Genomic DNA, 27,730 nt, shown 5'->3' on the forward strand with positions numbered 1-27,730 from the left:
TGGTTCTTCTTTTCCGAGGCAGTGCTGGGGAGATTTTATTCGCTACATGTGCCGTGTCGAGTGTGGGTGTGTGAGTGAGTATTTTACTGGAGCTTTCCGAGGCTCAGAGCCAAAATAAATAGTTCTCACAGCGCTCCTTTCTGTGTGGTGTCAATAGAACACCCTGACCGCTGATTACAATCCCATGCTTCTTAGAACAGAGAAGCGCCACTCTGTGCCAGAGTCCTTCATTAGCATTGGGTGGGAGGAGGACAGATACGTCTTGCACTGGAATCTAAACTGGATCCAGCTGCACCACTTAGTCAGGAGTTGTATTATAGAAAGATGGGAGGTTAACATGACAGAAACGCAGTGTTCTGATATCACACTTAAGATTTACACAGCTTTTTCTCCTGCAGAAAACCAAACTACTACAGGCATACTGTATTAGATGCATGTTCCTAAAGGAAAAATGAATTGCAGCACAAGCTTGCTGTATCTAACCCTTTGTGTATACCCACACATGCATAACATTATCGTTATAGCGTCTTCTGCTGTCTCATTTGTCAGCTGCTTTCTCTTCCTAACACTTATTTTGGCATGCAATAACTCCTGAGTGCCCTTTCTCATGGTCATAAAGTGGAGATGAGCGAGTAATGATGAGTATGAACAACACAAAAAAAAGTCACCATTAGGTGGCACTGTGGTACAGCATGCAGCAGATACAGGTCATAGATATTAGTGAGATCCGTTCTAATCTACATGGATCTCAGCAGTTCACGTAAAACAAGTTTTAGCTTCTTGAATCCAAACCTAAACTGCTGAGAGGCTGTGCATGTGAGTGGGTGTGCGCTCCCTGTTTGAACTTTCCGATTTTGTCTGAGTGCCCGTGGGCATGCACTGTTCTATCAGTCACATTACTGCTCTCTTCCATTTTCATGAACTGCGCACTCGGATGTTGACAGACAGCGCTACAGGGAGACTGCACAGTGAAATGCAGTTTATTAAATTAGTGAACCAGACGGGAGGGGGAAAGGCAGGGAAGATAGCAACAATTTCTTGGAAACTGTATAAGGCGATGCGCCTTTCAACAAAGAGAAGGATAGAGGAATCTATTTGAATGAGCTCTGAATGTGAGCCCCCGGCACTCTGCTGGGTTAATACAGCCCTGCCAGACCCTCTCCTGGTCACAGGGTGAATAAATATTTAAACAACACTCAGCCTTTTAGTCTGAAGACATTCTCAGCCAGATTTGATAGGCTGCTGCTCCAGCTGGCCTCGTGGTACGTACTGTATTGAGTTACGCCGTTGTTCTATGAACTGTTTTTTTTATTATTTTTTATTTAAATGCATTATTACTTGTGCAGAGGCTGGAGACATGTTATTCAGTTTACACTAAACAGGCTAGTCCACTTGTCCTATCGCAGCTTGTTGCTAGGCAGATGTGTGAGCTCTATCTTTCTCGCAGGCAGTTTATTCCCACGTGCCCTGTGGAACACCGACTCCATGTGTTACTATGGAAACCGTCATGTGACTCGCCTATTAATAAAGCCTGCCAGTGCATCACAGCAGCCCAAGCAGGAGTCTCCACCAGGATATTCCACCAGCATTCAAGGAGCCAATAGCTGTCTGGGTTTATCTTTTACATTTTAAAGGGGTATGGTCCTGGTACAATCTCAGCTTGAAAAGGGTTTCCACTCAAATGTAAGAGATGTCCTTTCTGGCTTTCCCTGAGTTACACATGACAGCTATAACCTCCTGCTGCTGCATGTGGTGGCAGGAGCAGGCCTGACAGCCATCAGGGTCTGGTTTCTGATAGAGACAGAGTTCACAAAAGGGGACTGTCCTTCTGGTCAATTTCCTCAAAGATAGTCAATAGATCAATCAGATCTATGGAATCCGATTTCAAGAATGAAATAAAGGGCTAGATTGAAACAACTCTATTGAAAGATAATATGTTGACAGCTGTCTGCAGTGCACTTATTACCTGTTTCGAAGTGTGTGTTACGCCGAGCATCCACAGCGATACATTGAAATCCAGGGCTTGGATAAGTGGAGGGAGCGGGTGAGCTGTTGAAAAGTGTTTCAGCTGGAGCGAGAGAGTGGTGCAATTATACCAAGAGTGGTTTCAGTTCTCTCCTGCAGAAACACAGGAAGAATTAGTCACGATTACGCTGCAAATCTGTAGTATTACTTAGCTCGATACCGGGTCTTAAAACTGACCTTTAGTATTCTTTCATTGCGCAATCTCAAAGCCGAAAACCTTTGTGTGTGTGTTTTTGTGTGCATGCATGCATGCAAGTGAAAAAGTGCAGGTGTGTGGCTAAGTATGTGAACTTGCCTCGCGCACTGAATGCATGCCTGCCATAGGCTCCCCTGGGTCCTAAACCCCTATGTAAGAATGTTGCAGTAACCACACACTGGTCATGACTTTTGCAGACATTAAAGGTTTGCTGACATAAGGGGGGTTAACAGTAGAGTTTAAAGCAAAATAAAGGAGGAAATCTGTCCCGTAGAAGGGTTCAAAATACGGGAAAGTCCCGGTGAAAACGGGAGAGGTGACAGTTCTGCTGCAACTATCTCCGGTATGAAACAAAAAGAGAATCGGCGTGGAAAGTGAACATGAGCGGCCGTGACTGTGGCTCCGCCCGCCTCGACGTTGTTTGTGATTTATTGTAAACCGTAAAGGCGATCCCATCTTCAAGCGGCTGCTCACCGCACCCCGCATTCTGCAACTATACGCCTGTAGTATTCTTCCGCCTTTTTAAAAATTTACAACAAACGAAACGCCAGCAGTATAGCATCAGATATTAAAAACCACAGGCTTCCCCCGACACAAAAAAAACAATGTCGCAGCTGCCTGTTGTCAGCAACATTGCAACACTGTAATGTATAGCAAAGGTGTGTACAATGCAAAGCAACACACTGCCATTTGTAATGGGAGTTCGTGTCTGTGAGTACAGCGAGAGGAAACACTTGTATGACAATGCGAAATTAGACCGCATGATCTTGCTGTGCAGGCTAACCCATCATTGCATTGCTATCGTTGCAATGCAGCTAGTCGACCCCAGCAGAGTTTGCCGGTTCTCAGTGGAAATTGCTGCATTTGGGCTAGTAGTCGGATCCGGGTTTAATACGGGTTCTACCCGCCACCACCACTACAACCTCCACCCTTGTGTTCTGTGCAGGAATCATCCACATTTTAGATATGCTGCAGGCCGTTTAACGCGGGTGATTCACGTTCATGAATCTACTTTACAATTGCGAGCCCCGAGCTGCGCTTTAAATGCAAATGAGCCGTTTGCAGGAGAAGCAGGGTGCCCATGTGGACAGGCACCATGCCTTGTTGTTCTGCACGCTGATTGGCTGCAGGGAGCGACATATTTTAATCAAATGCAAATGTACTGCAGGGGAGGGATGTCTGCAAAACACGGCTTCGGTTTCGCATCACGTAGCAAAGACCTGCAATTCAGCCTTGAGATTTGAAAAAAAAAAATACTTGGAATGGCATTTAATGCAGTTTGGGCTAGTTTGTTTTTGATGCACACATTTTAATTACACATATGTAGTCACGTGTCTTCCTGGCGTTATTTTGATGAACCAGTGTAATTGCCTTCCAACCCCCCCGTCCAGTATTCCAGAGAACTCCGGCGCTGCTTTTGTCCCGGGTTTGTCGTATCGGGGGGAGGGACGCTGCGCGGTGGGCGGGCTGGATGGGGGTGCTTTTCATCTTGTTGTGTTTTCTGTTACTCGCATCGCCATCTTGTTGCAACCCCTCGCCTTGGCTGGAGCGGTTCTTACGAGGGGGGATCCGGATTGCGTTTGCCGTTGAGTGAAATCCGAGGAGCCCGAGAGTAAAGAAAAAAGCGCAGATCTGCAAGACTCCACTTGAAAGCAAGCCGACCCCGAAAGCAGGCGAGAGATGAGCATCGAGACGCTTTTAGAAGCAGCCAGGTTTCTGGAATGGGAAGCACAGCAACAACAGAAAACACGTGGTAAGAGGGGGCAGCAGGGTAAATGGACTTAAACCTTTAAAGAAACAGCGGCACGCCTCTGTCTTTGTCGGGGTCTGGTTTCGCTGTCCAATAGAACCTGGTTTATATTATAACGTCTTTAGCGATCTGTTTTTATTAAACAAAAAATAATTAAAAAATAAAAGCATGATATATTGTTTCATAATTCTTTGAATGGTTTCATATTTTGGGGTTTACAGAACACCACCTCCTTTTTTTTTTTTTTTTTGGCTGACGTGTGGGATTCCGTTGCACCGATGTAATGTAATATGCACGAGATCTGCAGAGATGAAGGATGGTTCGATTTGGCGTATTTTTTTTAAATTGACATGCATTGAGAGCGTGTCGTAATTTGCTTGGTTGTGTTTTATTGTAGTAGAATAAACTGCGATGCTCAGTGTAGTTAATTTTCTCATGCATGTATTCTCTGTGCAGTCCCATTGTTCGAGGTCTTGCACCACTTTAGTATGCAATAAGACGCATCCGTATCGGAAAGGAGACTGCAGTATTTAAGTATATATATATATATATATATATATATATATATATATATATATATATATAATCATAATTATTTGCTCTCCTTGTATGGGTGTGGAGATTTTGTGAAAACCAGTAAATAAAATGAACAGGTTTTGGGGGTTTATATGTGAAGAATGGATCTGAGCGTTGCTCCTTTATTAAGCTGTGGTCCTAGTATTTCACGAAACGTAGCAAAGCTCTCGACACTGCAGTACGCATTTCCCTTTTCTGCGATTAATATTTTGACCCCAACTAAAGTTGCTCCGTCTAAAAATATTGCCATTTTATACCTTGTTGGATAAATTTATTAAATTATAAATTAAGAAAAAAAACAGCTTTTATTTCGTTTTAAAAGGGCGGTGGCAAACTACGAGAGCAATGCCGAGCCTTTTTCTTCCACTCCCACATAAAATGACCTGACATAGTTTGGTGTCATATGACATTCGGGGCCCGCCTACTTCCCTTTTATATTTTTACTATCCCCAGTCGAATTCTACAGCGCTTTGCATATCTAATTAAAACAGCACGACTACAGTGAGGAAAGGGTGACCATTGCTGAAAGTAAAAAGCGTTTCAAAGAGTAATATCTTCCGCCTGGTTGCACGCCAAGAGTGCGTTATCTTGCGCCTCACCCTCCCCGCCGCGCACATTTCAGTGCTGCAAGGTTCCGAAGATTTTGTCACGCTAGGTTGGTGACGTGTCGGATAAGGACACGCCTCCCCTCAGGGACCGCGTGTCGGGACCCCGCCCCGCTCGACCACGTGCGCGGCTGGCAATCCTTCCAGACACTGAAGGTTTTTTTTTGTGTGTTTTTTTCTTCAGCTCTGGCGCATGTCACAGCGGGGAAGGGAAACAGGGCATGGTTCTCTCTGGCTCGCTCGATTCCTCCCTCCCTCTGCACAGGCGTTGTACAATCGCGTGTATTTAAACTATGCGAACAGAACCACCCCCTTCTTCATTCACCAGAGGAAAAAAAAAAAAAAATCACGAGGTGTCGTCAGTTAAGCCAACAGACAAGCCTATACGAGAACAAGATAATATTTTTTAAATGCCACAAGGGTGACGTAATTGTTATTTCCCTTTTAAAGTCTATATTACTGCTAATTTTTTTTTACCTTGATATTTATTGTACCATTTTTTATTTATTATAATAAAGTAGCACGGAGCTGGGGTTAAAAGACTATACTTTTATTGACAATTACCCACAATGGGAAAATTAAAAGGCTTGTGACTGGACTTGACAGGTTAGGCAATGGATAAGCAGTGCGTTTGGAACCCCAGGTGCTGTAAAGCAGTTTAATTGTGTTTGGGACTGAGCAACTGAATACCACAAGCTGAAGGCTGTGGCTGGCCAGTTGAAGTCATTGTATCTGGAAAGGTCCGGTTTGTCTGTTGGCTCTTGCAGAAGTTGACTGATGTACTCGCACTGGAAAGCCGCATTTAAAAAGACTCAGGCAAGCGGTTGTTGAACCAGTTTTAGCAGAGCCCTCGAGCCTTGTTTTGAATTCTGATTAACCCTTGGCTCCTGTATAATTTCAGACCTTTGGGGCTCCCGAGTGGCGCATCCAGTAAAAGCACTCGCTAGAGTGCAGGATGCGCTCTATAGCCTGGACGTCGCGAGTTCGAGTCCAGGCTATTCCACAGCCGACCGTGGACGGGAGCTCACAGGGGGCGGCGCTCAATTGGCCGAGCGTCGCCCGGGGGGGGGGGAGGGTTAGGTCGGCCAGGGTGTCCTCGGCTCACCGCGCACCAACGACCCCTGTAGTCTGGCCGGGCGCCTGCGGGCTTGCCTGTAAGCTGTCCAGAGCTGCGTTGTCCTCCGACGCTGTAGCTCTGAGGCGGCTGCACGGTGAGTTCGCAGTGTGTAAAGAAGCGGGCGGCTGATGGCACACGCTTCGGAGGACAGCGTGTGTTCATCTTCGCACCTCCCGAGTCAGCGCAGGCGTGGTAGCGGTGAGCTGAGCATAATAATGGGCATTTCAAATTGGGGAGAAAATAATAAAAACTAATTGGCAACGACTAAATTTATAAAGAAAAACAAAAAAAATAATTTTAGACCTTTGGCCCCGACAGTCCATGGTCTAATCATTACAGTTTCACAACGGGTATAGTTTTGCATGAAGATTTTGTTTGTATGGCTTATGCGAATGTTGGCACTGTGTCATTTACAGGAATCGACAGTGAGACGAAGTGCATGTGATTTTTCTTTGTATTTTGCCTTCACTTCCCTAATGGTATTCTGCCAGCTTGCAAAGCAGAAGTTACCTTTCTGGGAGCCGTAGTAGCGTAGCTGTGCGATTGCATGTTCCCTGTCACTGACTAAATATAGCCGGAGACAAACTTGGCCGGTTAGTTCATACTGCTGCTCAGAGAAAGGGGGGATTTTCCATTGTGGGTTCCGTGCTGCTGCTTGATGTGTGGAGAGGCACGGCCCACACTGTGAGATTCCAGCCTCGTCATGTCTCCCAGTGCTGCTTCCCAGTCCTGATCGTCACAGAATTCCTATTGAACGACCCGCGTGTTGTATTTGAACAGGTTCAGCAGTCAAGCAATTGAGAGGACCACAGACTGGGGAGCTATGAAAGAGCCTGTCTGTCTGTCCGTCCAGCTGTGTGTCTGTCCCCGCGCTCGTTTTGATCTGCTTTTTCGTGATGCTAATCTTGGCACTAGTTTTGTATTTACAGCTGTGCATTAGGGATGGGAATTTGAAACGTTTAAACGTATAAACTCTAAAGAAGTGGTTAAACGTTTAATAATATGCTAGACGGTTAACCGGTCACGTGACAAACGCATAATTTTTTATGCATTAATTTTAGTAATTTATCATCAGTAGTCTGTTGCGTATGAGACTGCTGTAGTTCCACAGTAAGGATATTATAAAAAGGAAGGGGTTTGGCAATTGCCTCCAAGTAGCGTTTTCTAATTGGTGCAACAGAAAGATTGACACTGGGGCGGGTTTTATTCTCGGTGGATCTGGCGCTTCATTGGTGCTCTGTGTGTGTTCATGCCTGTAGGAGGCGTGGCATGGGATCAGTTCCACAGCGGTGTAATAACGTTAATGACAAGTGTTTTTTCTGAGTTTGTTCTACATTTAAAATGGCATCTCTTATCAAAGGAAGCCACGTTTGGGAGTATTTTCAGGAACCGGACGAGAAAACCGTGGTGTGTAAATAATTATGCCAAACAAGGCTTTTTTCACTTGAAATTGTTCTGTAAGTTTTTGGCTTGAACGGCCGTTTGTGTTTAGTACAGTTTATTTGTATGTTGGAACTACTGCACTAAAGTAAAGGACCTCTGAGACACGGGTTCAAACAAGTAGGCCAGGAATGTCTTTTTACAATTTAATGTAAAGTTGACCATGTACAATTAACTGCACAAGAAGACACACATTATATAAATTACTTAATATATTATTTGATTGTGTGATAATTTGGCATTTAAAATAGGACTTGTGTCAATGTTTGGGAGGTTTATGTACACTAGTACAGTATGTAGAGGAGAGTGGGGTTTGATTTGAGTACTTGGAAACTGTAATTATTATTATTATTATTATTATTTATTTCTTAGCAGACGCCCTTATCCAGGGCGACTTACAATTGTTACAAGTTAACACATTATTTTTACATACAATTACATTATTTTTTACACAATTACCCATTCATACAGTTGGGTTTTTACTGGAGCAATCTAAGTAAAGTACCTTGCTCAAGGATACAGCAGCAGTGTTCCCCTCCTGGGATTGAACCCACAACCCTCCGGTCAAGAGTCCAGAGCCCTAACCACTACTCCACACTGCTGCACTGGTGGTTTGTAATGCTCAAGTACTCGTCTCGAGCAACAGTAGATCTCAAAAATCCCACCGCTACTATCAAAGACCACAAACTTTTAAATCTCTGAGGCAGGCTTTTTAATATCAGTCACAATGCTCTTTACAATTCCAAAATATTATGCTGTTTTATCCCTGTTAAAATGACCTTTTCCAGAAGTGAAAGTATTTCTTTTTTTTCAATTGTAAGCACAACTCGCTTTCGCTTTAAAACCATATACATTTTGGGCAAAGTTATTTATTAAAAAAAAAAAAAAAAAAACACACACTACAACAAAAAAAACTAATAGGTTCCTTTTTTTGTTGTTGTTAAATGAACATTTAAGAAAGCCACTATTCTAAAAACATCATACTATCCGAAAATGTGTTCAATATGTATATAGTTATATCTTCACTAGCAGCTTTAATCACAACCATAAATATAAACAATTCAATATATACTTTCATGTGTATGTGTGTTTTTATATATTGTTTTACTTTGTAGTTAAGTCTTTGCGATGTTAAAACAGTATTTGCTTATTTGGGGTTTATTTGCTTAGAAAATACTGACCAGGGCTTCAGAATGTAATATAAAGAGTGTGTGTGCGTGTGTGTGTGTGTGTGTGTGTGTGTGTGTGCGTGCGTGTGTAGATATGGTTTAAACACTGACATTGCAAAGCATTTAAACGTTCATAAAAATGTACCAACAGCACAACCCTACTGTGTATGTGATTAACCCACAGACTACTTTTAAAATAAAATGTGCACAGCGATTTCCAACCCATGCAAATGAGTTTGATAAATATGCACCAAGGAGCCAGATAAACCTGTTAAATCCATGCATTACTTCATATTTAATTCCATGCTTCTATTGTGATGCGATATATCATGTAAAGACAGTATCACGATTCATCGATACTCCATGAAGCCTTGAACCCCTGTTCATAGTTACGGTTGTGAGATTGCATTTTATTTTCAGACCATACTACCCTGACTGTAGATTACCCTTCGGGCTACGATGTGTTCCACTGTGCAATATTTGGACAGGTTCATTTATTAATGAACAAAATAGGAGCACAGACTCCCATGCAGTAGGTCACTGGTAGTTTGCAATAATAGACTTTTGTATCAAGCTGGTGAACAGAGCAACATATTAACAACCTGTTTGTACTGTGAGACCAGGAAGCACTAAATATCAGCATGGCTCACTGACGGTCAGTTTGTACATTCCTCTGATTACAGCCCTGCTTCCTCTGGTTTTGAGTCAGAAATTCGTCTGTGGTTCTTTAAACAGACCGCATGTGTTTGTGTGTTTGTGGGAATGGGGCTGTAGTGTTTGTCTTTTCTCTAGTGCTAAAACACTGCCTGCTATTCAAAATACACGACAACTTCCAGTCACATTAAATCCTAGTGTAGTTGCCCTGAGTTTAACAGTGGACTCTTTTTATAATAGAAATGCTTTCTGCCGGCCTGTCTTGTCTGGCTGCATGTTGGCATTGTATTTGGAGAGTCTATGCTCTTCTCTGTCTGTAAGTCGGTGCAGTATCAGTGGTAATCTAAATCTCCTTTCTATCATCCTGTTTCTCTTACTCTCTCCAGTATAAACATACTGATATTAAAAGTGTCCAGTTGAAATTGCCCAACACGACAAGCCATCCAGGATGCATCACAGCTGTTGTCAGGGCTCTTACATCAACATCCTTGTTTCCATGGCAACCCAGTGGCCTGCCCTTTTCTTGCGGCAGGAAGCCTTCAGCCCTGACTGGTGATTGGAGCCTCAGGATGTTGGAATTCCATGGTGAAGGCAGCAGCCCCCTTTCCTCCACCTTGAGTCCCATCAATACCTGTTACCTGGCTGTTTGCCCATTTACCTTCCGTTATGTGCTCTATGAGTTACTTTGTCTATATATTAGAGCTTCACAAACCCATTATTTGGATCAAGCTGTCCTCAGATGAGGGTCATTGATGTTGACCAGGCTAATTTACCATTCCAAGTGAAGAAACAGCTGCATGGATTTGTGTGGATTGCTGTTCTCCACAGTCTTAAGAGAAGTAGCAAGCCACACCAACCCAAGCAGCAGTTTCTTCACTTGTTTCATTTCGAATGGTAAATCAACAGTAATCTGTGTATTTCATAGAGCTTCTAATGCGCGTATCCCTTGCCTTGACTCAGCGGTTTTTATTTTAACGGCTAACAGTACCCCAGACTGTGCTCTCAACGTGAGGACAGCTAACCCTTTGTTACCCAATTTCCCTGACAGTAATATGTTTACATCAGTGTCCATGTGGTTTTTTTTTATTTTTTTATTTCTACATTAGAGCCTTTAATTATAATTAATAATCTCGCTCCTGTCAGCTGTTTTGAACTGGTTTGATCTGCTGTATTCACTTGTAGTTATGGTTGAGCAGCTTTGGTCTCAAGGGCCACTGCCCTCCGGGTTAAACGGATATTAGTCATTAACTACGGGGCTCAAATTGGAGATTTTTAGGGTCAGAGAAATAATCTGTTTTTTTGCAGTTGTAACACGTCTTTTACGTTGTTATACTAGGCGTTTACCATGGTTTGCCCTGTTTGTTATTATAATAGATCTTTGTTTCCCTTTCCTCCGCAGATGAGGGTGAGAAGCGCGAGAAGTTGCGGCTGGATTGGGAGGAGCAAGAGGACCGGAAGCCCGTGGTGGTCGCACTTCCTGCGCAGACGCGGGTGAATCATGTGACCCGCGGCGAGGAGGCGTGTCCAGAGCATCGGCCCACCCCAGTCCCGCCCCCTCCCCCGCCCCCTCCTGTCCAGGTGGCACTCATTCCTGTGGTAACCAGCCCCACTGCCCTGGCCCTGTCCTCCGTCGTCACTCTCTCCTCCCCAGGGATAGAGTCTCCACAGCGCCTCCCGCTGGGCCCCACGGTGAAGGTCGAGCCAGTCACGCCTCCCCACTCCTGCAGCCCCAAGCAGCAGCAGCAGCAGCATCAGCTGGTACAGACCTACCAGAGTCCCATCATCACAGCCTCTCCGCACCACCTAATCCATCAGCCAGTCCCAACCCAGACGCAGGCTTCGCATCAGCTGCAGTCCAACGCCGGGGGCAAACTGAGCAGCCTTGAGGAGGCCAGACACCTGGAGCAGAAGAGACGGCCTGGAGGGTGAGTTTCAGGAGTGGAATACCTCCCCCCGGAAACACCCAGCCAGGGTCGGGGTCTAGTCCTGTCTCTCAATTCCAGTTTAAAATCAATTCCCATTCCCTTTTCATCAAATCCAGTGTCTTGTTTGACAATATTCTCTTCAAAAATTGTTTGTGTTGCATAGTTTTTTTTTTTTATATAAACAGTCCACATGTTTTTTTTAAATAAATAAATACATTGAAAATCATTTAACAATGTTGGGTGTGCACACCCGGCACGGTCTACGCGTTGTCAAGGGTGTGCTGGCTTGAGTCTTGTGACTCGTTGTCTTGCTGTGCTCTGGAGAGTTTTTAAATGAATTGCTTTGTGTGCTGTGTGTCTGTCGGGACGTTTTAATTGGCTTGCTGTGATGTCACTTGATGTTGTCTTGTTTGGAATCCCTTGAAAGTGATTCAGAATGCAGCTTCGTTATGTTAAATGGTTAGGGGTATGGACCTCAATCCCCGGCTGCACACGGGACCAGCTCACTAATCCCCTGCTCTTGAACTAGGCTAGGGGGAGCTGAGGAGCCTCTCCTTGTGTTTCTGTTCTTCACAAACATCAGGCAGTGTTAGCGACTTTTCGGGGTTCCCTTGCGACTAAATGTTGTCAAAGTGACTAGCGACAAATCAAACGACTTTTAGTCTGATGAGTATTGTCAAGTTGAGGCTACGTAACCATGTGGGTATCGGCACACTGCTGCGTCGTCTCCACTGCCTTTCCCAAGGCATGGCTGAGCCGGACGATCTGGGCGTGGTGGAGTGGCTGTCTGCGTTCCAGTTTCATTGTGTCAGCTGACCGAGGAAGCAGCGCCATGTAAAGGTCATAGCGCGGGCAGTTTAAGGTCACGTTTCATAATATTTGTGTGTTTCCACTTCTGTTGCTGTTCTCTTTAATCTTCTTGTATTCATTTTTAATTTGATCTCAACACCGATTGGCCGGGCGATCGATGAGCCGTCGTGGTTAAAACAGTTTGTCTCTTCAGCACTTTTTACTTCTGCACACAGTCAGGCCTCGTTGGATACAGTCTGAAGTGTAGCTGAGGTATAGCTGAGCGTCCGTGGAAACACCCTCCAGCTACACCTTGCCCAGACCGGCCAGAGCAGCTATACCTGGGGAGAGGCAGTGGAAACCAGGCATGAATGCTATACTGAGTGTGAGAACTGAGCTGAGTGCTACACTTACAACCTGCATGACACTGTTATAAAATTGATTCGCACAACCGCAGGCTACTCTTTTAAAAGCAACAAAGCCATCTACCAGCAGCCCACAGCCTGAGCCATGTACCAGTGCTCAAGAGCCATCTACACCCCAAAGAAGGACAGTGGGGTTAGGAGGTAGAGCCAGGTCCAGATCATACGCATTAGAGATCCTGTTTTAGTTTATTAGGTGTAATACGAGTTTGCGAAGTCTACCTAGCTACATCTAGTGACTTTCTGAGGTCCGTCTGGCGACACTGTCGTCAGGATGTAGGTAGTAAAGGCATTTCAAAAAAAGTCCTATAAAATAAATATCTCTTTTTGATCTGTGTTTTCAGGGCAGGGACAAGAGAAGTACACAACAAGCTTGAAAAAAACAGGTGGGTGCATCTCTCTCCCTGCTAGAACTCTGTAATACTTACAGTCTCTTCCTGAAAATCTCTTCACCTGGTCTCTCGAGCTGCATTTCCACTGCCCATGAGAACGCAGTCCCTCTGCACGCAGGTTCAATGAGATCTTAGCGAACAGCAAAGCATTCTCGATGCATGTGCGTCCGAGAGGTCTTCAACGTCTGGCCCATGACTGTCTCATAATTATAAAAAGGTAGTTGCCTTACGGTTGATGGTACGCTGTAGGAGTGACAAGCTGAACGTGATTGCATCTATGCATGGCAGCATTGAGCAGTGGGGAAAGTAGTTTGTAGTTCTCCAGGCCTTTATTTTGTTAAATATTCTTTTTTACAAACCTTGTTACGATAAAGTGTCTGGGCCTGTTTGTGTGGCGGTGCGGTTTTCAAATAAGCGCTGGCTGAAAAGGCAAGGTACCTTAAAGCAGCCCTGAACACAGCAGTTACCCGTGTGACATGTTTTGGGGAGCTTTGGTTTTGGCGATTGCTCATTTGGTTTACGGCTCCACAACAGAACATCGTTATATTGAAAGGTGTGGTGGTCCAGGCTTGGTTTGTTGAGTTAATGGCAGGTTCTGCTGTGTCCCCCCCTCCCTTCTTTTCCCCCCACCCAGGCGAGCGCACTTGAAGGAATGTTTCGAGACTCTGAAGAGGAACATCCCAAACGTGGATGACAAGAAGACGTCTAACCTCAGTGTGCTGCGGAGTGCCTTGAGATATATCCAGGTAGGTGCTCGCCTCTTCCACTGCGCTGAGAAGCCATGGCTACAAACCTGCTGCATTCGCAGTAAATTGCAATTCCAATGCCATTGTAATCTTAGCTGAACCCGGGCTCAGCTGTGTAATTAGAATTGCAATTCGACCATATCGTGGATCACTTCAGTCCAGCATTAATTTGTGATTCTATCATTATTCTTGTGTTTTCAACCTCTTAGTTGACCTCATGTGTTTGTTTGTACAGTGTGTTTCTGTATTTGTACCTGTGATTGCTTGGTTATTTAGAATACATAGAGTGAACATGTTAATGTGTGTAGCTTTATTTAGCTTTTAAGTATAATTGTAAATATATTTGTAATTGCTGCAGCATAATTGTAACTAATTGTAATTCAACACAATCGCATTGGAATGGGAATTCTGCAGTAATTCTAATTCTAATTGAGTCCAGGTCTGCTTCCTGGTACCTCTCCGGGTTCTGATTCAGGGATGGGAATCAGACTCCTATTGCATAGCAGTTGCACCCATTCCAGGTTTTACTATGAGCTTGATCACTTGACAAGCTTGGGTATGTCTTATAAAACTCCTAGTAAGTAAAACCAGGAATGGATCAAGCTGCGCTGCACTGAGAGTCTTATTTCCGTCCCTGTGATTGCAGTTTGACCTACAGAACAGTAAGCGATTGGCTACAAGACAGTGGTAGTTGAAACTGTTGAAATATATTTATATTGGTGTGTTTGTGTGTATTGGAAAAGAATGCATGGGCAGTGTTCCAACGTAATGAGATAGTCCTGAATCAAAATACTCAAAAGCAGGCCAGCCTTCTATGTGTGGAAAGGCATTTAGTTAATATTAACGTGGCGAGGACGAGGGGGGGATTTTAAAATCTACCAGTTGGCTTCCCTGCCTGCTGCTTGTTGTCCATTTCTGGGACACTGTTAATGAAAAGCACACGCTGTACAGACAGCTAAAAGCCATGGAATTGAAGACTGAGCTATAAGAAAAGCAAAACGAGAACAGAGATGAATACAGAAGAAGAAGAAAAAAAACTAAACCTGAGTTTGTTTGATTTAGACGAGATAAAACGAATTAGTCATGGCATACAAAACAGGAAGGGGAAATAGATGTCTTCAAATACTGCCAGCCCTGATTATACATTCTGTAAGTGCATAGAAAAAGCAACATCAAACAGATTGTCTGGTGGCATTAGTAAAAGGGGGAGGGGGGGAGGGAATCCGCTTTCATAAGATGAAGTGGTTGATTATCCTGCTGGACCTAGAAAGTAGGGCATGGTGGGGTTTGTGAGCTAAGCTGCCATCGCTTGCTCTCAGCCCCTCCCTCCTTTCTGATTTAACGGTGCTGTGTTAGCGTGCCTCGCTCGCCTGCCAGACTGTCCTGGGTGCTGAGCAGCAGTGCCTGCCTCTGCCTGTGCCTGAGCCGGCTGATTAGGGCTTAAGGTGAATTTAAATCATGACCGGAAATCAAGGTGAAAGGCTGCTAGAGTAAATTGGAAGAGCTGCTAATTGTCTTGGACGGTTTGAGTTGTAGAGATGAGAGGTCTGGAAAGCTGGGAGCTGGGATGTGTCCGGGTGCGTCTGGGAGACACACTAGTGTTACTGGAATAGTCGTTCACGTATTCAGCTATTTATAACAGTACATTATTGAGGATTACTAACTTTATTTAGCCACAGACCTTAGGCAGCGTCTGCCTTCAGCCGTCTGTGTTTATTTTAAATGATTAGTCAAAAAGGTAAACCAGACCTTCAGTTTATCCATGAAGTGTTGTTGGTTTTGCTGTGGAACCGATTTTCTTTTAAAACTGTGAATTTGTACGCATCCATACTCCTACTGGAACTGTTAGATTTGGAATAGTAATTACAGGAAAGGGAATCCTGGGTGTTTGCTGAAATCTTCTTGGGGGTTGCAAAGGAAATCATGCACACAAATACTCGCATTAAAATTGAATATTGTATTCATCAGCATGTAGTATGTTTAATATTATTCTGTCTGGACTGCTCGTGGTCTGAGTAAACTGAAGAAAGCATTAGGAACTCCAAACCGCAGCACGGCTCCCACCGGCATACTGGTTACAAATCAAACTCGGGCATACAGACAGACAGGAAATCGATGAGTGTGTGTGTGTGTGTGTGTGTGTGCGTGCTAAATCTCAGCGGGATGTGTTAGCCTGTATCAAAATTAACAATAAAAAAGGGGAAATAATCGTATTAATAAATAAACATATTAATAAACGTATTAATAAATAATACGCCAGGCGTTGATTCGCAATAGAAACATACACTGTACACAAGCAAACATCCGTGAAATAATAGTGATGGATGTTAGTCCCCGATGCATGCGTGCTGACTTCATGCATTTCATTCACCGACCGAGTAATTAAAATACATACTGCAGATGCCAAATATTAAAGCTGTAAATTCTGCCTTTCTATGTGTTTTGGGTTGCTGAGATGCTGAAATTCCTGTGCCCATTGTGTCTAGTCTTGTATTAACTTCAAGCCGTAGATAACATTTGAAACCGCCGTCCTTGGCTTCCACGCAGACTCACGAGTAGACTGCTCTGATAAACTACAGAATTAAAGAAAGGTTTTTGCTTTTGTTGTTGCCCATTTTGGGTACAGTTACTGTATTTCGATTTTATATTGTGTGCTGTTATTCGAGCTTCAGCCTGTATTTTTCTTCCGTTTTTGTCCCCGTATCAGATTTTATTTTATTTTTTAAGTTGGTTTGTGTGCACAGTACGGTTCCTGCTGTGTGAATCTCCGGCTTCTATTTTTATATTACATTCTCTAGAACTAGACTTGTATCGCAAAAAAAAAAAAAAAAACATTTTTTTTTTTAAATCTCTTGTCCTTTTTTTATATTATTTTTCATTAGTTTCACACATTAAAATATTAGCGTTGCTTTCTCAACTCGGGTCTTTTTCCACGTGACCGCGCCGAGCACATGGCTAACCCGAACCGCGTGACGTCACCCCGTGTGCGAGACCCTGCCTCGACAGACACGTGACACCCGGCTCCAGCTGGCTTTCGACCTGCAGTTGGTCGCTGCGGCAATGGAGGAGCTGTTTCCTCCCTTTCTCTGTAAACAGATCGAGGATTTACAAAACAAAAATATATGTGCAAAATGTTACAGCTTTGGGGATTTCAAGTTTAAATTGCTCTATGCTGCCAGTGTACCGTAGTGGACAGATATAGGCACTACATTCTCGTTTAACCCCTTTTAAATATTCTTTCCATCACGTAATGGAAATGTGTTTTCGTAGTAGCCTGCTTTTTGAAGCCGTGAAAACCATTTCTATTCTTAGTTTTATTTTATCTGCTGTTTTTTTATAACCAACTACAGTTCCAAGTAGTAGCAATTCTCTGAAATTTCAATCTTGGCTGCATTCAACCATGGTGTTGCAGTTCTGTTGGAGGTGTTCCAGCTGCTAAAAGTGAATCTGCACAGCTCTGTGAAAGGTCTGTTTCAATGCTCTCTTTCTGCATGGTAAGGTTAGGGTGTTAACACACACATCCACTTGCTCTTATGTAGTGGGTCACCCTCACAATAGCTGGAATGGATTTTAAATCAGGGGTCATTTTGAAAGTAGCAGTGAAAAGGATATTGCGTGTTGACCACCCCCGCCTCTTGCAGCTTACTGGAAAAGAGCGAGAGGCTTTCTTGGCTCTTGTGAAAGAGGCTAAACAGTGCAGCTCCTCCCCTCGGGGACAGTGCTGGGTTTTGTAATTAAAAACGGAAGGTTACATTTCTTCAATGTGCTCTAATAATAATAACCAAGTGACTAATCTCTTGAAAGCTCAGTGAGTAATTCAGATAGCCCAGATAGAAGTATATTTTCATTAATACCCATTTTTGAGGGCATTGGTGCTCTCTCTAAACATGCAAGCATAAAAATATACTTTTTTTTATTTATTTTTTTATACAGAAGTACCACCTTGCTCATGCTTTGTTCTATACAACACCCGCAGTGTGAACAATAAGCAGAAGAGGCAAGTAAGCCAGGGTAGCGCTGAGTTTTACAATGCATGACAATTCCTTTGAAAGCGCTTTGCTTAAAGGCTGCTACCTCGTTATTCCTGCTGCTACACTTACTATAACAGGCCCTGCAAATGCATTGAAATGCACCAGCAGATGATGGAAGCCAAATACTCCTTTTCTTTCACACAGTGAAGTGTCATTGTGGGTGCGTAAAAGAAAAGAAAAAAAAGCCTTTTGAAAGTTATTTTTGTTAGATCTCCTTTAACAAGGCTTTGGACGTCTCTGTGTGCTGATGTAGAGGGGAGCTCTCCTACACACAAGTGAGTTTTAAAAGTGCATTGAGATTGATCACTGGGGTTAATCTGGGGGAAGGTGAGGGTAGGGGTTTAGTAATAATAATAATAATAATAATAATAATAATAATAATAATAATAATTATTATTGGAAGTAGTTTTGGTTGTTAGTGTGTGTGCATTTTTATTAAAATCAATTTTGAAATGTGTTAAATCTTGACCCTTTTCTCATAATGCAATCTAAACTATGATTCAGAGAAAAGGATCCAAATCTGCAGTACTGAAACGCCTGCTTGTACAAACGCACTGTGAGTGACTGGTCTGTTGACCTTAATAATTCTCCACTCTGTAAAGCTGCACATGTGTTGAGTCACTGTGGTGCTCAGCGCCTTCATTTCAGGGACTGCCATGTGCTGTGTGTCACGTGCTGCTCTCTGTTCATCTTCACAGAGCTGCTCCTTTCATCTTGCCTGATTAGCCCGGATTGTCTTCCTAATCCAAGCAAGGGACTTTTAGGAAAGGGAAAGGCGAATTTTTAAACAAAAAAAAGCATGCTGGGGATTGTAAAAAAACTACCCTCCCCGTATCCAGGCATAGCTTTGTTGAGATTCTGTATACGCGATCCACAGACAGCGAGGTGCTGCTAGAACACAGAGGCTATATCATTGGTACTGAAGGCTACTGCATTGAAGCAAAGAGTTCTCTTTTTAGCTTGTCTGTTCTAGGGGTGAACGCTGATGTTGTTTTTAGTGTTTTTTTCAGTTGTCCTCTCTCAAGCTTTTTAATCAAATAGCCAAATAAACTAACCAAAAATAGCTTTGAGGGGGCTTGTATCGGTTGACTGCGGAGGAAGACTGCACAATAAACAAAACACTCTGCCCACCCCGCTATCCTCCACGTCACACCAGCGCAACCTGGCCTAATCAATTCCGTCGGCATGGAAACCGTGTAGGTTTTCTGTTGTTGCTGTGGCAACAGCTGGGGGACACTAGCATCTCGTTTGCTGAAACAAAAGCCTTGTTACTTTTTTGCCACTGCCAGCTTGGTGTGTATCTGGGGAGAATAATACAGACGCATCGTTCTCATAGAGTAACGGCTGGAGCATCGCCTCTTCGGCTTACTGATGAATAGAAATGAGATTGAAGGGCTGTGTTTCTGCACAGAGCAGGGAGAGCGACAGTGCCGAGTTCTTCCACGGCTGTCTCTGGATATGCATATCGTATCGTAACCCACATGTCGTGATTTAAATCGTATCGTGACATCAGGGCATCGTTACACTCTTAATTCAGAGTGCTCAGGAGGACTTGATATATTTAACTCATTCTAGTTTTGTAAATTTAAATAATAATAAAAAAAAAGTTACCTCTTTCAAAAAGCTGGAGTGAACCCATTGAAAATATGGCCCAGTATGTCTTATTGCCACAGTAATATAAAGCTCAGAGTAAAACCTGGAAAGTGCGATGCAGTGGGGCCCTCTTCAGAGTCAGTGTTTGTGTTGCACTGTAAGCAGTACGGTTCTTAGTGGGAGTGGGTCTAAATTTCAGTGCTTGTGCACAATCGGGTTGTCTCTAAGCTGAGAGAAGAGCTGCTCTGAAGGACCTTCTCTTCATTCCTGCTCCTGACACATTGGTAAGCATCTGGCAGCCCACGCTGCACGGCTGGAAGCCATGATGAGTCATCAGCAAACAAGTTGGCTTGAAGCCTTTGAAAACGCCCCGTTGCCACTAAACTTCTGAACGATATCAGTAAAGGCGAATGCCCTTTGGGCGAATCAGCCCTTTAGTGTACTAGAATTTCTTAACGAGCTAAAATCTCTCACATCCCCTCTCCATTCTCAAGCAGGTTGCATGCTTTTCTGTAAGCGACCTGTGTAGAGTGTCTGGTGAAACTCGCAGGATTGAGCTTACAGTAGAGCCTGTTTATTCCTGTCTCTCCATCTTTTCATCTGGTTCTCCCTTTCCTCTCTGTCCTGTGGCATACCTCTTGGCAGACGGTATGATCCTTATCCCCTGTGCTGACCTCTTGAAACGTCTTGGAGCTCCTGTTCTTGGGAGTTCCGGGCTGCTCTGTTCCCAGGTCAGGTGACACACTTTTGCTCCGGCACTTTTGCATTGGCAGGGGTTTGGTGTTCTGCACTAATCCAGAATTGCCCTCCCCTTCCTCGACCGCAATTCAAACAGCAAAGACATTTCATAGCTAATGCATAAACTATAAGTTAATTCTTTATTATTTTATTATTAGCTTCAGGGAAGTTTTTCGCTGATGTGTCTCTTAAAATCAATACCAAAAAAACCACCGGTTATACAGTTCCATTAACAACTGCCTTATGTGTGCGTGCGTGTGTGTGTGTGTGTGTGTGCGTGCACTGTGAATAGCAGACACACGCATAGCTGATAGAGCAGGGCTAGGACAGCCTGTAGTACTACATTATTGCAGGGAGTTGTTTACAGCATAGAATTGGCGCCTGAGCCAGCAAGAGATTTCTTGGCAGAGGGAGGAGCCAGCCTCTGACACGTGGGGGGTGAGTGAGTGCACAAACAGGCGGGGCAGCACAGAGAGCAGGGGCCCATGTGAGGCAGCAGGAAACCGGATCCACGCTGTAAGCTTACTGGCTGTATGAAACCTTTGTGTTTAGTTGGCTTGCTTCCCAATCAGGTCCTTCTACTTTATTATTAAAGACATTTGATTCAAACTAAGTGTCACAGTAATTATTGAGCCTCGACATCACAGGGAGGATAAAACAGTCCAGAAGAGTGAGAGTGTTTCATGAGTTAGTTGCTTCAGATGGCATTGTGTTGCTTTCTTACAATCCCCTGACTGTATGCATTTATTTGTTAATTATTCTTGTAATTTCAACCACTTTTGGTCACCTGATTTATACAAAAAGAAATGAAAGTTCTATAGTATGTTTGTTTGTGTATTTATTTATTGCATTTATATAGCGCTTTTTATACAAAACTATTGCAAAGCACTGTGCAGTACATAGCAGAAAAAAGAACAAACCACAATACATTTGTATAGCATGTCACACATACAACTGCCACAGTCAGTTAAATAACAGTATACACAATAATACAAAAGCAGCAATTTTAAAGTGACATTAAAACCCACTAAGATAAGAAAGCCATTTTATAAAAGTGCGTTTTTAGTCTTGACTAAACTGTAACGGTCCCAGCTTCCCTGACAACCGGAGGCAGAGCATTCCTTAATTTAGGAGCGCTACAAGAAAAAGCCCTACCTCCTGTGTTGCTTTTGTTAACCCTAGGAATAACCAGCAGCCCCGCATCCTGTGATCTCAGAGTGCGGGGTCAGTAACTCCTGCAAATAACTAGGTGCTAATCCATTAACAGCAAAATCTTAAAATCAATTCTATACCGCACAGGGAGCCAGTGTAGAGAGGCCAAAACGGGTAACATGTTCACTTTTCCTGCTTTTAGTCCGAATTCTAGCGGCGGTATTCTGAACAAGCTGTGATTATTACTTGGCTGTTTTGAATAAACAGAGTAAACCTGTTCATGTGTGGAGCTGTTTGTTACTTTTTAGTATAATTGGAATTACTGCAGCATCATTGTAATTGAACACAATACCATTGTCTCTCCCCCCCTCCCTCTCTCTCTCTCATCTCATCTCTAACTCTCTCGCTCTCTCTCGCTCTCTCTCTCTCTCTCCAGACCCTGAAGAGGAAGGAGAAGGAGTACGAGCATGAGATGGAGCGGCTGGCCCGTGAGAAGATCTCCACGCAGCAGCGACTGGCCGAGCTGAAGAACGAGCTGACCCAGTGGATGGACGTGCTGGAGATCGAGCGCGTGCTGCGCCAGACCGTGCAGCCTGAGGACGACCAGGTGTCCACCTCGACCGCCTCCGGTACGACGCGGGGGGGCTACCAGCGCCGGACAAGGGCTTGAGGGGGAAGAGACTCCCTGCATGCTCCGTAGCTGAACTTGTGACCTCTGTAGCTTGTCTGGTTAAACTCGGGACTGAGCTTATAGTGGAGCCTCAAACTGCTAGTCCAGGGATTGAAAATAACTCCCATTGCACATTTTTTTCTAAAAGGAAAAGTGTTAATGTTACAAATGTTAATGTTCATGTTTTTTAATCCTCCAGAGGGTGAAGACAACTTCGACCAGGACATCGATGATGAGAGGCCGGCCCTGCCGCACAGCTCCCTGCCCAAAGCGCCTCCACGCCTGCAGCCTGAGCTCCTGAAGGCTCTCCCGCCGTCCTCCATCCTGCCTCCGCACATCTCCATCCAGCAGCACAGGCCCCAGCAGCCCTCCGCCATGGTGGCAGCTCCACTCCAGGCCCAGGCTTTGGTGGCCCAGAAGGCCATGATGCCCACCCACACCCACATAGTCCAACCCACTGTCATCGCCCACGCGGCCGCCACAGCCTCCCACGCCTCCGTCATCCAAGCGGTGAACCACGTGATCCAGGCTGGCTCGAAACACATCGCCCACATTGCCCCTTCCACGTCGAACTCTATGCAGCTCACCACCGCGGCCCAGCCCATCGGCCACATCACGGTCCACCCTGCCACCCTGAACCACGTCACCCATCTCAGCCACCACCTGCCCACCATTTACCCCCAGCCCATGGCAGTCCCCCAGCCCACAGTCATGAGCCACATTGCCCACACGCTCTCCCACGCCCAGGTGAATGGCAAGGCCCCAAGCCAGCAAGCAGCCAGCATGGTGGGCAAGCAGGCAGCAGTGGGGGCCCAGGTGGTAACCCACCACCCACAGCTGGTAGGCCAGACAGTCCTGAACCCAGTAACTATGGTAACCATGCCTTCCTTTCCTGTGAGCACACTCAAGCTGGCCTGAGAGACAAAAAAAAAAGAAATAAAGAAAAGGTATTTGGGTTCATTGTAACTCTGGACAACTTTAAAAATAAATACAAACAATCCTAAAATAAATATATATATTAGAATTTAAATAAAAAAACAAAAAACTAATGAAACAAAAGAACTGTAAACTCAGTACATTCCTGATTTTAGACAAGAAACATTATCATTTTTGTTGCTCATGGAGGATTGTGACAAATGGGGTAAGATCATGCTTGAGGCCTGTAATGTCTTTGAACCCCTTTAATGAGATGGGATTCTTTGGGGGAGGGGAGGGGGGGGGGTGTCTGTGAAATGCACTGTTCCGCTATGAATAAAAAAAAACAAAAAAAAAAACAAAACAAAAAAAAAAAAAACGGTTTCTTAAAAATAATAATTATAATAATAATAATAATAAAAAAAAAACTGTTTTGTTCCGTGTTGTAGGCAAATTGACGTAAGGGTGTGGTGCTTTTAACATCAATGTACAGCGAGCCAGCGGGGTCAGTAACTAAACTTTCTCCCCCAATATAATTGCAAACGCTTTCAAACAAGTGCCTTTGGGCTAGAGATGTGCAGAGAATTGACTTTCCCTCTGAAGAGAAACACAATAAAGCAGAAAAAAATAAATCCAGTCACAATGAAGGTTAAAGAATATTTTTAGACACCCGATCTTAATTCTTTGCAAATCTCTACTCTGATGTCAAGTCACTGTGTCAACAATCGGAGATGGAAATAAGACTCCCATTGCAGAACGGTTTGATCCGTTCCTGGTGTTACTATGGGTTTAATAAGACACACCAGAGCTTCTCACAGTGTACAGAGAACTAATCAAGCTTGTATTAAAACCTGGCATAGGTGAACTGCTATGCAATAGGAGTCTTATTACTATCCTGGTCCAATAAGCATGAAATACAAATCCAGCTCCCAACGCATATCTGATGGATTTTTATTACAACTTTATATAATCAGTTTGGCCAAGTGGTCTACGAGGTAGGAGAGCCTCCACGGACCACGTAGCTGCTGTCTGTAACAATTCTTGCATTGGTCATTGTTGTTGAGAAGTGAGTTCAGAAATCACCTCTTTCTACAGGATCTCTCGTTGAGGTTCAGGTCACTATGAATTATTTTGCTATATTCCTCCGCAGCGTTTTGCAATGGTCGTCTTTATAACCGTGTATGTGGTGTTCTGCATTAAATCCAGATGTGAAGCCGGTGGGAGTCAGCCTTGATCTGTGGGGGCTGCCAGGTGTTTGTTTCAACCAGTTGTCTTCTTTAACAGAGCCAGGAAACAGCTGTTTGACATACTCAGAAAAAAACAGAAATGGACACATGCAATCCCAGTCCATAAGGGGGATCAAAATCTGTACTGTAACCCGAGGTACACACAACACCACCCTGGACTGCAGTGTCGGAGCAAGAATTGTAAAAAGTCTGTTCTGTTACTATCGTCTTGAGAGGCTGTGCTAGAGGACAGTCGTGCGGATTTGGTTGAAACAAAAAACCTGGACTTTTTCATTGTGACGTTTTGGTGGTCGTGAATTGGCTTTGAGCCAGTAATCTGCTCCTGTAGAACTTCTCCCCCGTCTTGGTTCTTGCACTCTGCTGCCCCCTGCTGCTCAGAAACGGTTATTGCTGCATCTCTCAGTTGTGAAACTGAAGCACTATCGAGAGACAATGGTGTGCTGTGCATTACAGTGGGGTAAGAATGAGGACAGATGGAAGAGCATGGAATCTCAGATTCTATATATATTACACACAGTATATATTTTTTTAAACCAGCGCTTGGGCATGCCAGAGCTTTGTGAAGAGCAGAGTTTGGTCAGTCTTATCCTGTATTTATTGTAAAGGCTCATTTTATACTCTATATTCTGTGTAAAATATACTAGACAAAAGCATAGTGGAATTGCAAGTGCAGTCAACTTAGACAGAAGGATTGACAGCAGTTCAACGCCATGGACTCCTTTGAGTTTTGATAACGTATTGTTAGTCTTGGTAACTTCAGATTGTGATTTCACAGTAATAGCACATGAATCACGGCATTGCACATTTTATATATCTACCGGTGTGTATATATATATATATATTTAATTTCAGGCCACCCAGAACTCCCAATCCATGCAATTGTAGCAGTCCAGGGGAGCACACAGGTGATAATTTGCATTTATGCATCCCACAATGTGACACCTTTCCCTGTGTGGGGAAGCCACCCTCCACTGCAACATTAGTGGTGCTGTTTGGAACAGTGGGGCAGTTTAAGAACACTGATAGAAAGGGTTGTGAAGCAGTTTCTTTCAATTTGCACATCTTCAAAAGAGACTATATGATGTGAAGCCTCTGCTGTATGCTTATACTTTGTGTGTGTATATTGTATATGTTGTATACATGGGGGAAGGACATACAGAATAAATTCATGTTTTATTGTGAAAGGCTAGACTTGAGTTTAGTGAGTGTTGCAAGTGGGATGTAATAGTGTGCTTGTGCCAGGGAGAAAAAAATAAATAAATAGATTGTAAAAAAGCTGATCTTCCTGCACAGAGCTTGTATCCCGCTAGGCGACGTGTTTTAAATTGATACGAGTCCTATTTCATAATTGAAGATTGCACCACCATTGACTGCCAGTGTGAAGGAGGCTCTACACACCTATAGTAGATTTGTTCCTGTGTCCCTTGTTGGTTGGGGGGGGGGGGGGGGGGCAGTCAAATCCAGATGATACGCTACGCAAGCAAAGGAAGTGCGTTCTGCATGAACCAAACGTGAGCCTCAACATACAGGAGCTTCAGTTCCTGCTCCGCCTGTGAGAATTCCCTGTGAATGTAGAACAGGGATCGTTTCTTTCACATTTGTGTGGTTTTATCAGCGTTTAAGTGGTGATGTCTTGTTGCCTGGAGTGTGTAATTGTAGACGGCAGCCCCTGTTTTATTTTTACCCCCATGAAGCCTCTTCTATGGACTGTTTGAAGCTCCCGTAGTGCATAGGTGTGGATGAAGCCCTGCTCCGTGACAAGTGCATGTCTGTTAGTTAGCTTGTAGCTTGTAGCCCCGCCTTTTAAACAAGAAAGGACTGATCAGACCAGCTGCTGAGCGAAATCACAAAATGCTGCCTCGTTTTTACTGGAGACGACCTCTGCTCAGCCCCTCCTGTACAGCAAAGACAGGATAGTAAAGGCAAGCGGCTTTGTAGCTACTGTTCATACGAAAAGGAACGGTTCCCTAAACGAGCTGCGGCTCCAGCAATAGCACTGTGCTTGCTGCTCACTAACCCCACCCTTGCAAAGCAGTGTGACATCTGTGTGTAGCACTGACTGCAAAGTGCAAGGAGCTGAGTTCCTGTGTCTTGTGTGTGTGATCGGGGGGGGGGAGGGGGTTATTTATGTGTTTTTCTAATATGCTTTTTTTTTTTTTTAATTTTTGATGTCAGAACTTTTTTCTATAAATGTTTTAGATTTAATTGCTGCCTTTTTCAGTTTGCATGTAGAGATTGCTGTTTAAATGTTGAATGCTTTGTTTTTTTTTCTGGGACCATGTACAGTACTGTATACCATGGGGGTGACTTTACAGACCCCTTCCCTCATTGATTATATAGATATATATATATAGAGAGAGAGAGATATATATATAAATAATTGTGTGTTTTCCCTATGGAGAAAGTTTAAGTTATATATCGCCTGTAAATTTTGGGCTGCATTTAGGTCTAATTGTCCAGTATGTTTAATATATATATATATATATATATATATATATATATATATATATATATATATATATCTATATATATATATATATATATATATATATATATATCTGAAGATTCTTAATAAATCTTATTACATTTACAACATGTCTGTGTTTTTATTTTTTATTATTATTATTATTATTATTATTATTATTTGACATTCCTGGATTCACTTTAGAATACAAATATATTTATTTAGCTGGAATCGTTCATTTTCCGCATTCATGTTTTCAACAGCTACTTCACATTTGCATGTCTCATTCCCTGACATCTATTTGCATTCAAAAAAAGAATCATTTGGCTATCCGAATTGGAAATACTGTTGGAATACAAAAAGGAATCTTGAATGAACGCATTGCGACCTCGGCTCAAAGCACTCGGCCACTGTGTTGCTGCCCAATATCATGACGTCTACATGGACCATAACATTTCCATGTGCCTGCTGCACAGACTGAGCCTTGAAAATAAGTTAAATGTCTCCCTCTAGTGGTTACGCGTGACAACTGCTAAATATTTCTACAGCGGCTTGGAACTACACGTGCTGTTGGCTGCTGTTGGTTACAGTGAATGATAGAGCTACTGTAATGCATTACACTATACCTTACAAAAAAACCCAACCTTTACAAAGCCTATATGTTGGATTTAAACTCCTTATGTAAAATGAGTAGTGGTTGTAGGATTCCTACCGGAAACATGGTCCCCCTCTAACGTGAGAATATTAGGCTATGACAATTACATATGTATGACATTACTTAATTGACACAAATTAAGCATGTCTGAGAACCACTGGCACTGTATGGTAGTGGCACCCATATATTATTTTTTTATTATTTGTTTATAGTAGGCTGTGTGGTCCAGTGGTTAAAGAAAAGGGCTTGTAGCGAGGAGGTCTCTGGTTCAAATCCCACCTCAGCCACTGACTCATTGTGTGACCCTGAGCAAGTCACTTAACCTCCTTGTGCTCCGTCTTTCGGGTGAGATGTAATTGTAAGTGACTCTGCAGCTGATGCATAGTTCACACACCCTAGTTTCTGTAAGTCGCCTTGGATAAAGGCGTCTGCATTTATAAAGCATATATAAAACGTAGC

The 27,730-nt window shown here is 43.6% G+C and overlaps 1 protein-coding gene across 2 annotated transcripts; it reads left to right on the plus strand.

Moving 5' to 3' along the window:
- Positions 1–3,685: 3,685 nt before the first annotated feature.
- On the plus strand, positions 3,686–26,609 carry LOC117430688 (max-binding protein MNT-like). 2 transcript variants are annotated; one of them, XM_034902576.2, is made up of 6 exons: positions 3,686–3,974; positions 10,932–11,457; positions 13,013–13,054; positions 13,695–13,806; positions 21,757–21,949; positions 22,190–26,609. In XM_034902576.2, exons 1-6 carry the CDS (start codon positions 3,902–3,904, stop codon positions 22,906–22,908), a joined length of 1,665 nt encoding a protein of 554 aa, XP_034758467.2. In that variant the 5' UTR covers positions 3,686–3,901; the 3' UTR covers positions 22,909–26,609. The 2 variants fall into 2 exon arrangements, with proteins under 2 accessions (XP_034758467.2, XP_034758468.2); XM_034902577.2 differs by lacking the exon at positions 13,013–13,054.
- The last annotated feature ends 1,121 nt before the right edge of the window (positions 26,610–27,730 follow it).

This window comes from Acipenser ruthenus, chromosome 26 (genome assembly GCF_902713425.1).
Source record: "Acipenser ruthenus chromosome 26, fAciRut3.2 maternal haplotype, whole genome shotgun sequence".
NCBI classification, from domain to species: Eukaryota; Metazoa; Chordata; class Actinopteri; order Acipenseriformes; family Acipenseridae; genus Acipenser; species Acipenser ruthenus.

Bases quoted from the DNA above. Each gene is read 5' to 3' on its own strand.
- LOC117430688 (XM_034902576.2), top strand. From the start codon at position 3,902: ATGAGCATCGAGACGCTTTTAGAAGCAGCCAGGTTTCTGGAATGGGAA. The intron at 3,975-10,931 runs GTAAGAGGGGGC...TTTCCTCCGCAG, and splicing joins GCAACAACAGAAAACACGTG to ATGAGGGTGAGAAGCGCGAG. The intron at 13,055-13,694 runs GTGGGTGCATCT...CCCCCCACCCAG, and splicing joins AACAAGCTTGAAAAAAACAG to GCGAGCGCACTTGAAGGAAT.